Here is a 12,676-nt window from a genome sequence, read left to right as displayed (position 1 = left end):
CAACTTAATTTACGACAAATTCATTTGGAACAGAGTTGTGACGACGTTATTAGCAAAATGAATCCGCTGCAATTCCATCACTAGTTTTCATGACAATAAGTTAATTAAAATTTTAAATTAAATCGGTTATTAGTCCATCCCAAAAGATATACACTGTCGATACTGTCTTGGTACTACCGTAAGCAATGACGTTATATTTCTTTAACCATTATAATTGGGTTGACTTTAAAAGGAGAAGATCGAGATAAATTGATATTTGATTATGTACTTGGATTTGGATTTAATGTTATAGATATTAAATTGCATCAAGTTGTACCTAAAACAGTTTTAAAAACAGCATAATGTGAATCATATCCCTTTACAGATTGTTTTCTTCAAATGGTAAGTAACCTAATCCAAGTTTTAAATTATTGTTTTTGGCAACTTGTTTAGCTATATAACCCAAGGGAGTATGCCTGCCTAGATTTTCAACAATCTAATAACTCTCTTGTGTAAAGAACTATTTTGCCTTTGTCATAGTTAGATTTATGATTTGATTCGTATAGGATTTTGTTGCCCTGGATTGCTATTGAGTCAGAAAATAAAAACAATCAATACACAACTTGGTTCTATAACTTTGATTGCCTCATACGAACTTTGTTTTACACGAATTGCATCACACAACTTGCTTCTTACGTTCGGCTATGAACAAACGAATTACTGGTGGCACCTTTGTTTTTCTTCTTCTGCGACAGCTTTTTGTCGGAAATCAGTTGCAATTTTGTTAATCATAATAGAATGTCCTTTAAAAAACCCATTTATAAATCTATTTAAATTTCCAAAAATATTACAAATAAACCAAACAAAATGGTCAAAATTCATAATCTATAATTATTCATATCGCGGCTGTTTTTCCAGGGAATTGAAACAGTCGCAAATTTGGCAACCGTTTTGTAACCGGCTTAGGTGTTAACGCTAAGTTTGTGAGGCGTGGTCTCAGTCGCAAGCCGGTTGCTATATTCAATAGATGACATCTTCTAGCATTTTCCAACATGAAAAATAATATAGTGGAAAATGAAATTTTCTAAACAGATAATAGAAACAATGAACAAGAAAAAACACATACGAAAATGAGTAAACCAAATTAGGTTACCATTTTAAGTTTAATGGGGTTGAATACCAGTTATAGGTTTGCGATATATGAGGCATATTAGAGACGTGTTACAGACGGGAAATCACATCTCCAAAGCAAACAAATACATAAGTAGAAACTAATACAATTGGGCTTGAGTTGAAATACTTCAAATGGAACTTTTTTTAACAGCAAGATAACATTCAAAGCACAGAAACCTGCAACGAAGAGCTGGAAATTAATATTGGACTTCTATATGTGAAATTCTGTCGGTTTGTCTGATATGATCGATTAATTAATATATGATTATAAATATTAAAGCTCATCTTTTTTATACAGAGAAACAATAAAGAAAGCATAACGTGAATTATATGATGTTTATCTATATTAAATACTAAATATATGATGATTATAAATATTAAAGCTCATCTTTTTTATATAGAGAAACAATAAAGAAAGCATAACGTGAATCATATGATATTAAAGCTCATCTTTTTTTCTTCTCGTCCTTATTGTTTGTGGCAGCTCGTTTATCTATATAAAGCCAAGCTACCCGCTTATATTTTCAACAATCTCATCACCATCTTGTAAAGAATTGTTTGGCATTTGTGAGAGTATAATCAAGAGTGAGATAATGGCTTTATCAGGAAAGTTAATCGGTTATGTAGAGATCAGTAAGACCGGTGATGTCTTTCATGACCTCTTTAGACACAATCCTCACAAGATAGTTGAAATAACCCCCCATAAGGTTCATGACTGTGAGCTGCATGAGGGCGATAGAGGGGTCGTTGGATCTATCATCTCTTGGCACTACACTCACGGTATGTATCAATTATCATTCTTGTTCTTCTCCAATCTTATTTGGATATATGATTTTTATTTGCATAGTATATTATTATCCGTTACATTGATTGAGTGATGGCACTAATTCTCTTGCATTTCTACATGAAAAAAAAGAGGGAAAGAAAAAAATTTGTAAACAGATTATTGAATCAGTGAATGAGGAAAACCACATGATTGTGTTCAAGGTAATTGGAGGAGAACTAGGGGAGATATACAAGAGCTTCACGATCATATTTCATGTTGAACCAAAGGGTGATGGACAGCAGGTTACATGGACCTTTGAGTTTGAGAAACCAGATACAAGTGTACCCTATCCAACTTCTATGATGGATTATCTATGCAATCTTGTTAAGGATTTGGATGCTCATAACAGTGACCACTAAGTGGTTCTTCAAGCTCTCATCAAACATGGAAATGGAGGGAAGATCTGCTTAATTTGTGTGTGAGTGTGATTGTATCATGAATAAATAAATGGCGTGTTATGTAATTTCCTTTTAATGTCATGCATGAATTTGAAATCTATGTATCCATCATTATTGTCGTTTTCCTTGATTATATTAACTTCTTGTTTTATAATCTCTATCATACCATTCTCTTTTTCATAAAAAATCACCACTTCTTCTTTCAATTTTTTTAACGGCCAATAAATCAATCCCGAACATTCTCGGGGCACTCCGAGAGTACTGAGTCGCCCACCACCAATTCCGGGGAAAACCCGGTAACCCTCACGTCAGTAGTCATGACGGTAAAATTATCTGTAAAACCCGTTTAGCTCAAGGATCGAACCAGGTTTCCCTGGGTCTCCTATCATTGCCACAAATGCCTCACTCCTTTTTTACATCAAATGAGAATTAAACTTAAGTCTTTAAAGAAGAATTCAAGTCATCCTAACACTTGAGCTAGAGATCATTGGCTTTTCTTTCAAATTATAAGTAAGAGAATGTAAAAATAAAGTTTACAAAATTTCCATCTAATTAAAAAAAAATAGATATATAAAAATTTATTTTCCTCCATCTCCTATTTCCAAAATGTTAAGGAATAATGAATTTTAATAATCACAACTATTGTTCGTTGGCTGACAACGATCTCAACTTTAAAAATTCTTACTGGCGGTCCCGTCTTTTCACATATTTGCCTTCAATTGACCCTGACTAACAGAACCTTAACGCCGTTAGTCTCTAGTTGCCGGAAAAGCATTTTTGGCCGGAAAACTCAACTTTTTCGTCTGAAAGCTCTTTGGAACCTTATTACGCACAATTGGGAACCTTTTCTAGTAAAAAGCCCCAATTATTAAGGTCGCCTGAAAAACTACTTTTTCGCCGGAAAACTTCTTTTTGGCCGGAAAACTCAACTTTTTAGCCGTAAAACTCAAAGTTTTCGTCCCAAATCTGTTTGTAACCATAGATCCGACCTTTAGGAACCTTTTTCCGACCAAAAACGTTTTTCCGGCGATCGGAGACTAACGACGTTAGGGTTTAGTTAGTCAGGGTCCATTGAAGGCCAATTTGTGAAAAGCTGGGACCACTAGTGGGAATTTTTAATGTTGAGACCGTTGTCGGCCAACTAAGAATAGTTGAGATTATTAAAATCCATTATTCAAAAAGTTAATTACCAAGTTATTTTCTTGTTTGAAATGCATAAAAAGGAATATTTGATTTTTTTTTTTCATATACATATACATATACATATCGTTAGTAATTATAGGGTTATCAACATTTTTAATGTAATTATATTCTTGAAATATATCGTTAGCAATTTTAGGGTTAGCAACACTTTTAATGTAATTATATTCTTGAAATATGATTAAAGACTACACTCAAATTTTACACTAACTTAATTAAGAGATGACAAGCCACGTTATCTCATTGATAACAATCATTCGTTAACAAGTCAACTAGTTTCCATTTTTTAGACGGATCACGAATACTTTATCTAATTAGTTTAAAAGATCTCTATAGCACTTAACGTTTGAAACTGTAATGAATAAAATGTTTAGTTATAACGTTTGATGTCGAGGGATTCAGTAATAATACACTCGTTGTGTTTGTGATGCTGGAAAGAATATCCTATTAAGATTTATGTTAGCTAGTATTTTAATAGATGAAAGGGGTACTCATATTCTTAACTCTTGTTTTTTCATAAATTATTAATAAAAAGGGAGTCCATGTTAAGGTTAACTACATAATAACTCAAAATTATTAATGTTTTTTATTCAATTGAAAATCAATTTGACGAGGTATGACCTGGTTTGGTCAACATCAATCAGTCAAACCTATTTTATATAACAATATATTGTATTATTCTGGAACATTAATTCCTTTTTACGGATAATGATTACCATCCGAATCTCAAAAAAGTTGGGAAGATCTACATGATCTTCTATTTTCGGGTGTGATCCTAACGCAACCGTAGCTCCCAAAACAACCACCGGGCTATCCATCATGTCTGCACCTTTCACGCCATCCCATGTTGTTCATACCACTACACCACCTGCCGCCATATCCACGGTTTATACTACAACTTTGTCGTACGTAACAGCGGATCAGTACTACCAACCAATGTACCCGTTGCCCCCATGTTGACGCCCCACATCAACAGATTGTAATGCCTCGCGCGACGCAGAATGCCCGGATGACTCTGGGAATCAATCATTCATTCACCAATACTATTACAGCCCCGTGTATGGATATGCGCAACCAGTCAAACCTAAGGGATATACGGCCCATCCCTTACGCGGGAGGTTTTCAACCACCAGAACAATACACACCGCATGTGTCTTCCCAACTAGGGCTCAGGCACCCTACCTCACAACACACATAACCGGTAACAACACCAGCGATAGGGCCATTGTATGAGCGATAGAACCCATCCAGGCAACGCCTTACTTATGGAGAGGGCAGATCGATTTTTGGCAACCTAGTAACAGCGCCCTCTTCCTCGGGTGGGAGGAATAACTTGAAAGAGTCGAATCAATACACATTGCACACTTCGATAGATGTTGAAGATTTAACTAAGCCTTACAAGCCAACTGACATCATGTTCGGGTCAAAGTTCAAAAGACGCATAGCGGATGTGCCCATCAAAGAGAAGATAAAAATGCTTCCAATAATGGGCAAGTACGATGGCACGCCTGACCCTGACGACCATTTGAACCTATTCAAAGTGCATAGGAGGTAGCATGTTGGTGTTTTTAAAATTAGAGAACCGTATCTGTAACAAGGATAAGGCTACAACTTAAGGCGATGCGAGAGAGTTAATTCGGTTAAACATACATAAATAATAACTCTCTATACAAGAACATAATACATTTAACACTACGTCAAAACTGGGCTTTAGCCACATTTTTTCCAAAATCGACATGCCACATATCTGAATATATGTGTGGCTAAAGGTCATTTATAATATTGTAAAACACTTTTAGCCACACATTTTATTATTAATGTGACCATTGAATAACAATTCAATACCTTTTGTCACACATTTTATTATTAATGTGACCATTGTATAATACTTCAAAACCTTTAGCCACATTTTTAGTAAAAAATGTGACATTTACTAGCCATAACTCATATAAGTGTGGCGAAATATGACCAATTGCTACAATATTTTTTTGATTCGTGTGACGAAACATATATTAGAAACCTTTAGTCACACTTATAATTAAAAATGTGACAATCACTAGCCATAGTCATAGTAGCCTTTTAATAATGTGACTAAAACATAATTTATATGGTCACTTACGAATTTGTGTGACCATAAGTATCGTTATTAGTCACTTATAATTATTTATTTGTGGCTAAAAGAAAAATGTGACTATAACTATTCTTTGGTCACAGACCATCCACCCTCCACCTGCAATTGGAACCCTAATCCATCACCTGCTACGATAAGTTCAACTTCATCGCTTATCCATTTTTGAGAAAATTTTGATAATATCCAATATCCACTGTTCATCAACATCGGTTGAAGCTCGTCTTGGTTTGGTAAGTGATTTACACCAAAACTTTGAGAAAATTAGGTTATAGAATTAGAAATCTTATAACTGAAATTACCGGTTATGAATTTAGTTTTGTTCGTATTTCATTTTGTAGGTTTTTCTGAATTTATTTTGGCCGTGAGTGGTCGAATTAGTTTGAAGATTAAAAATTAGGGCTTGCAATTATGTAGATTTTTTATATGTGGTGTCGAGCAGCATTCTGAATCTTTCCAGTATTATGATCTTGGGCTTCACATGTATAAGATTTAAGATGTAGATATATATGAATCTTTATGTATTTCCTATATATAAAACTGCGATTATTGTTGTAGTGTGATTTTGGATGTTCAACTTTTCTCTAGTCAACTTGTTGTCTGATGAAATGCCTCTTAATTAATGGTTTATTAGTTTGGATGTTAACGCCTGTAATGTGCAAATCATTCATTCTTATGTGGTTATGATAATGTTAAAATAGTGTTAAATTGTCTGGTTGTGGACATTCAATTTTTTGTATTGTTTTTTAATAAATTCGAATGATATCTTGAATCTTGATGTGTGTATTACTATCAACTCAAGGCATGCTAATCATATTTAGTGATATTATTCAAAGAAATGACAATTTTGGTTTCTTTTCTATGTAGACCTGTGCAAAGCGTTGCAGCTGCTCGAACTTCAAAACTGCTTTAAGACCACCCGTAGTGGAGTTTTTTTTTGGTGTTTTTCTCCAAAAAAAAAAACGCCCAAACACGCCTTGGGACCGCCCCGGGAGCATCTTTCTTGAAAAAAAAGGGTGGGGCATCCTATTTTAAACGCCTGCACTTGATTTTTTGGCCAATAAGACTGTTGCCAACGCCTGGACTTGATGTTTTGGCCAATAGTTTTAATTTGAAAAAAAGAGTAATTGGGTATTGATTGGTTGGGGCATTATACCACTAGAACCGTTTTAAGATAACGCCCCATAATGCCCACATGCTGACTGGACCGCCACATGGCACAAAACGCCAAAGGGTAGGGGTGTTATCTTCCCCTCCCACTACACATGTTCTTAGTTCAATAAACTCATTTAATTTAATGACTGAATCCAACTATACCATATGAGGCAGTACGTAAAACCTTCTTTTATGATTTTTATATTATGTTACTATGGTTGACTTTTGACTTTGGTTTTGTAATACCCCGAATCTTAATGTGCTGGTTATAAACGTGTGAAATATGTAATTTATATTTCATATATTGTTAAACGAGTAAGATAATTGTGTGAAAGGTGAAATATCTTGACAAACCTTGGCTAATATAGGAGACCGTTAATATTAATAATTAAATATATTTTTTTATTTACCTTACTCCGTTTTTAATGAAACTTAGGTTAAAACGTAGATAAAAATATGCTCGTTCTAATGACATATTCGTCGTTTTATAAAACGTCATACTTTAAAAGTTATACAAGAAAAACGAGTTAAGCAGCTGAATTAATATATATAAGCAAGCAAGCTAGCAGGTCAAGCAGGTAGGTAGGCACGTCAATTGAATCCACAAAAAGGATTTGAGGTGCCTGCTTGCTTGCTTTAAATAAGAGTCTCAGTAGTTTGTTTAGGTACCAGTTTCTTTTACGGGAATGCTCTAGTATAGAGAATCCTGAGTATACGATACCCCGTTGGGTGTTGTTAATAGTCGTTTTTGGAGCGCGAGTAGGAGCAGGAGTAGGGAAACTCTACATCAACGTGCCGTAGATAGTTTTGAGGTATACTCTCGTTTAAGTTTATGTTTAGTTATTTATTATTTATTTTTAGTAGTTAATATTAGTTTTATTATTAGTAATAATATATTAGTAGTAGTAGTGTTAGTATTATTTTTAGGTACTAAGGTTATTGTCAGGGGCGGGTATTGGGTAGCCTAGCCTTAATTAGGCATGGACTGATCACCCATGCTTAAACAAGGTAGGGTTAACCAATATCCAACCATGATAATGACTAGTTAGGTGTACCATTACCTAACCTAGGATTATGTAATTGTGTCAGGACCTTGAGACATAACCCAGTTGTACTAGCGGCAGTTAAGCAATTGCTAATCAGGTGAGTCATCATACTTGTCTTTTAAACTGTGATAGTATACTCGTCCATAACTGTCACAACCCCCGATCCCAATTCCCGGGGAACGGGCGGCCGTGAGCCAGTTGCGGTGGTATCGGGGTTATTAATTTATCCAATTTGGCAGCGGAAATTTTCATCAGGACCGTAGTTAGGAAATATTTAAATCAGAGTAAACCACCATATTTTATAATATTAAACACATGGGTAAAACCCAAGTTTTTATTACAAACTGAATTACAGGGATAAATCCCACTTTATTGAAATAAAACGCTTTCTTTTATTTAGGTAACTTTTATTGCCACTTTTCCAAGCCTCCAGTGCTGTCCAGCTGGCTTCTATTTGGCTTTCACATTTTGTTACCTGAAACGCGTTTTAAAAAGGTTTTGTCAGTGGGAAATACTGGTGAGTGAATCCCAGTTAAATCAAGTTTAAATAAAAAGTCACAGTGAACAGTATTGAGGGCGATCCCGCAATTACATTTGTTTACAAGTTATATCAATTATCACCCGTGGTACTGTCGACACCCGACTTGTGGTAATGTTACTCCATATCCAGGTTTCCTATCCAGGTTGTAACAATTTTGTATACAAAACCCCAACATACCCGTGATAATTGTATTCTTTACAAATACTCAATAACTGTTATTTGCATAGAAAAGTATGCAAGGTTTTGTAAAAACATTTAACAAAAAGTGGATCAACTCACATTGCTGTTTTAGGTTATCCTTTATGATTTCCTGGTGAATATCTATAATTTACACAAATGCACGTGTGTTAGTATAATAACCCAATTTAACATTAGTAATACCCTCCCCGAGACGGCATTCCAACGACTACGTCGGGCAGAACCACGACAGCCGTTACGGAACCCTGGATCAATCGGGCAGAGTACCTAATACGTCTCCAGGGGTTATAATACTTACATCGTAGCAGAATCTCGCTATTTTAGGGGGTATTGGACTCGGGTATAACGCCTGCTATTTAAAAGCTAGAGAGAAAGAAAAAGAATTGAGCGAGACTGACTGAAGGCCGTTGCCCTCTATTTATAGTTGTGAAATCGCGTCCCCACGCGGCCCGCGTGAAGGTTGGGCCTGGTTCTACGCGGCCCGCATGGCCTAGGGCCTAGGCTTAGCTGATCCGGGTCATCTTATAGGTTCGACACGAGTTGGACACGTGGCCGCTCCGGGTCACGCCACAATTCCAGACACTCGCGGCCCGCATGGACTTAATCCACCATGTACGCGGCCCGCTTGGGCTTAGGGTTTTGGCAAATCCTGGTTACTACTCGCGCGGCCCGCTTAAGCTTGAGGTGAGGCCCATGCGGCCCGCCTCAACTTAACTTTTATTGTTTTTATTTATTTTATATAATATAATCTAGTTCAAGGGTTCGGTTTTCACATACGGGGTACATATAGAGACACATAGATATATTTCAAGATATATTAGGGTATCAGAATTTTTATGAGGATGTCGGTTTTACTGAGGGTTGTTATATCCTCCCCACCTTGTTTTAGAGCTCGTCCTCGAGATCTACTGGAACAAGGGTGGATATTTCTTTTTCATTTCTGACTCAAGCTCCCACGTATACTCGGGTCCTCTTTTGGAGTCCCACTTTACTTTGACCAGAACTAGTCTTTTATGCTTGAGATTCTTAACTTTCCTATCTTCAATTTGTAGTGGCTTTTCTACAAACTTGAGTTGTTGATTAACCTCTATATCCTTAAGAGGTACTACGAGTGATTCGTCAGCTAGACACTTTTTAAGATTAGATACATGAAACACATCATGTATTCCTGCCATTTCCTCTGGCAGTCGTAGCTGATAGGCTACAGGTCCTATTTTTCTGATAATTTCAAAAGGTCCAATATACCTGGGACTTAGCTTTCCTCTTTTGATGAATCTTACCACTCCTTTCCAGGGTGAAACTTTTAATAATACTTTATCTCCCACTTGAAATTCTAATGGTTTGCGTCTATTGTCAGCGTAGCTCTTCTGGCGATCACGTGCGGCTTTCAGTCGTCCTTTGACTTGAATAATTTTGTCGGTTGTTTCTTGTACTATCTCGGGTCCAGATAGTTGCTTTTCTCCAATTTCCGCCCAACAGACTGGGGTTCTGCACTTTCTTCCATAAAGTGCTTCGAATGGTGCAGCATTGATACTTGTGTGATAACTGTTATTATACGAAAATTCTATCAAAGGTAAGTGTTCGTCCCAATTACCTCCAAAGTCAATTACACAAGCTCTAAGCATATCTTCCATTGTCTGAATTGTTCTTTCACTTTGTCCGTCTGTTTGAGGATGATAAGCGGTGCTTAGGTTTAGCCTGGTCCCCATTGCTTTTTGAAAACTTGCCCAAAAATGAGAAGTAAAACGACTATCTCTATCAGAAACAATGGATAAGGGAATGCCATGTAAAGAAACGATTTCATTTACATATAATTTGGCTAATTGTTCCATACTAAAAGTTTCTTTCATTGGTAAGAAATGAGCTGATTTGGTCAACCTATCTACAATCACCCAGATTGTATCATTACCTTTTCTTGTTTTGGGTAATTTAGTAACAAAATCCATTGTTATTAATTCCCATTTCCACACTGGCATTTCTAGTTGCTGTAACAAACCCGAGGGTTTCTGATGTTCAGCTTTAACTTGTGAGCAAGTTAAACATTTAGAAACATATGCTGCTACATCCTTTTTCATTCCTATCCACCAGAAATTTTTCTTTAAATCCTGGTACATTTTATCGCTTCCTGGATGCATCGTATATTTAGATTTATGAGCTTCTTCTAATATACGGTGACGTAAGTTTCCTAATTTAGGTATCCAGGTTCTCTTTTTATGAAATCTCCAAATTCCATCCGTTCCTTTTTCTAATTCCTTAATCATTCCTTTTAATTTTTCAGTATCTTCCTTGATTACTGAATCTTGTGCTTTTCTAATCTGTTCATTTAAATCTACTTGCAGATTTAATTTAAGAGAACGTACCCTTCTTTGTTTTTCGTAATATTTTCGACTTAAAGCATCAGCCACCACATTGGCTTTTCCTGCGTGATACTGGATATCACAGTCATAATCGCTAAGCAATTCCATCCAGCGTCTTTGTCTCATATTCAACTCTTTTTGCCCGAAAACATATCTTAAACTTTTATGATCTGTGAATATGGTAAACTTACTACCATAAAGATAATGTCTCCAAATCTTAAGGGCAAAATTATAGCTCCTAATTCCAAATCATGGGTTGAATAATTTCCTTCATGATTCTTAAGTTGTCTAGAGGCGTAAGCTATAACCTTTTGACGTTGCATCAACACACATCCATAACCTAATTTAGAAGCATCACAGTAAATTACAAAGTCTTCATTTCCTTCTGGTAATGCTAATATAGGTGCATGGGTTAATCTTTGCTTAAGGATTCTAAAGGCTTCTTCTTGTTTTGGTCCCCATTCAAACTTAACAGATTTACAGGTTAACTTAGTCAAAGGAATGGCTATCCTAGAAAAATCTCGAATAAATCTTCTATAATAACCGGCCAATCCTAAGAAACTTCTAACCTCAGTTGGTGCTTCAGGAGTTTTCCATTTGGTGATTGCCTCTATCTTTGCTGGGTCTACATGAATTCCTTCATGATTCACTAAATGTCCGAGAAATTGTACCTGTTCTAACCAAAACTCACACTTCGAAAACTTAGCATAAAGCTTTTCTTTTCTTAACAAGCTCAAAAGTAAGTGCAAGTGCTTAGCATGCTCTTCTTTACTTTTGGAGTAAATTAGAATATCATCTATAAAGACAATTATGAATTTATCCAAATATGGCTTACATATTCGGTTCATCATGTCCATAAATGCGGCTGGGGCATTGGTTAATCCAAATGGCATGACAGTAAATTCATAATGACCGTACCTTGTTCTGAATGCGGTTTTAGGAATATCCTCTTCCTGTACCTTTAATTGATGATATCCTGATCTTAAATCGATTTTAGAGAAAAATCGAGCTCCTTGAAGTTGATCAAACAAATCATCGATTCTTGGTAATGGGTACCGATTCTTAATCGTGACTTTGTTCAGTTCACGGTAGTCAATGCACATACGCATTGATCCGTCCTTCTTTTTGACAAATAATATCGGTGCTCCCCATGGCGATGAACTTGGCTGTATGAATCCTTTTTCCAACAATTCATCCAATTGTTTCTTCAGTTCTTGCATTTCGGCGGGTGCCAAACGGTAAGGTGCTTTGGCAATTGGTACTGTTCCAGGTAGTAAATGAATTCTAAATTCAACTTCCCTGTCTGGCGGTAATCCTGGCAATTCTTCTGGAAAGACATCTGAAAATTGGGATACTACTGGGATTTCTTTTAATTCTTTTCCTTTAGTGTTAGTGATTATAGAAATCAAATACACTATAGATCCTTTTCTTATACAACTTGCAGTTTTCATTACAGAGATGAATTTTGTAGACCTAAAGGGTTTATCTCCTTTAATTGAGATCTTTTCACCTCTTGGTGATTTTAATTGAATTGTCTTTTGATCACATAAAATACTGGCTTTATTGGCTATTAACCAATCCATCCCTAACACAACATCAAATCCAGCCAGATTCATTGGGTAAAGGTTTGCCATAAATTTTTGATTAAAAATTTCTATTCTTGCCCCCTGCAAGA

At 35.9% G+C, this 12,676-nt stretch overlaps 1 protein-coding gene and 1 long non-coding RNA gene across 2 annotated transcripts; both read left to right on the top strand.

Moving 5' to 3' along the window:
- Window positions 1–280: 280 nt before the first annotated feature.
- Window positions 281–2,534, top strand: LOC110926149 (kirola). The gene is made up of 3 exons (XM_022169905.2): window positions 281–381; window positions 1,637–1,932; window positions 2,069–2,534. The coding sequence occupies exons 2-3, from the start codon at window positions 1,746–1,748 to the stop codon at window positions 2,335–2,337; spliced, it is 456 nt and encodes a 151-aa protein (XP_022025597.1). The 5' UTR covers window positions 281–381; window positions 1,637–1,745; the 3' UTR covers window positions 2,338–2,534.
- A 3,209-nt stretch (window positions 2,535–5,743) lies between these two features.
- Window positions 5,744–6,842, top strand: LOC110926153. The gene is made up of 2 exons (XR_002585014.2): window positions 5,744–5,937; window positions 6,572–6,842. It is a non-coding gene; the product is annotated as an uncharacterized LOC110926153 (long non-coding RNA).
- The last annotated feature ends 5,834 nt before the right edge of the window (window positions 6,843–12,676 follow it).

This window comes from Helianthus annuus, chromosome 17 (genome assembly GCF_002127325.2).
Source record: "Helianthus annuus cultivar XRQ/B chromosome 17, HanXRQr2.0-SUNRISE, whole genome shotgun sequence".
NCBI classification, from domain to species: Eukaryota; Viridiplantae; Streptophyta; class Magnoliopsida; order Asterales; family Asteraceae; genus Helianthus; species Helianthus annuus.
This window is presented reverse-complemented; position numbering and strand designations above follow the sequence as displayed.

Bases quoted from the DNA above. Each gene is read 5' to 3' on its own strand.
- LOC110926149 (XM_022169905.2), top strand. From the start codon at position 1,746: ATGGCTTTATCAGGAAAGTTAATCGGTTATGTAGAGATCAGTAAGACC. The intron at 1,933-2,068 runs GTATGTATCAAT...ATGAAAAAAAAG, and splicing joins CTCTTGGCACTACACTCACG to AGGGAAAGAAAAAAATTTGT.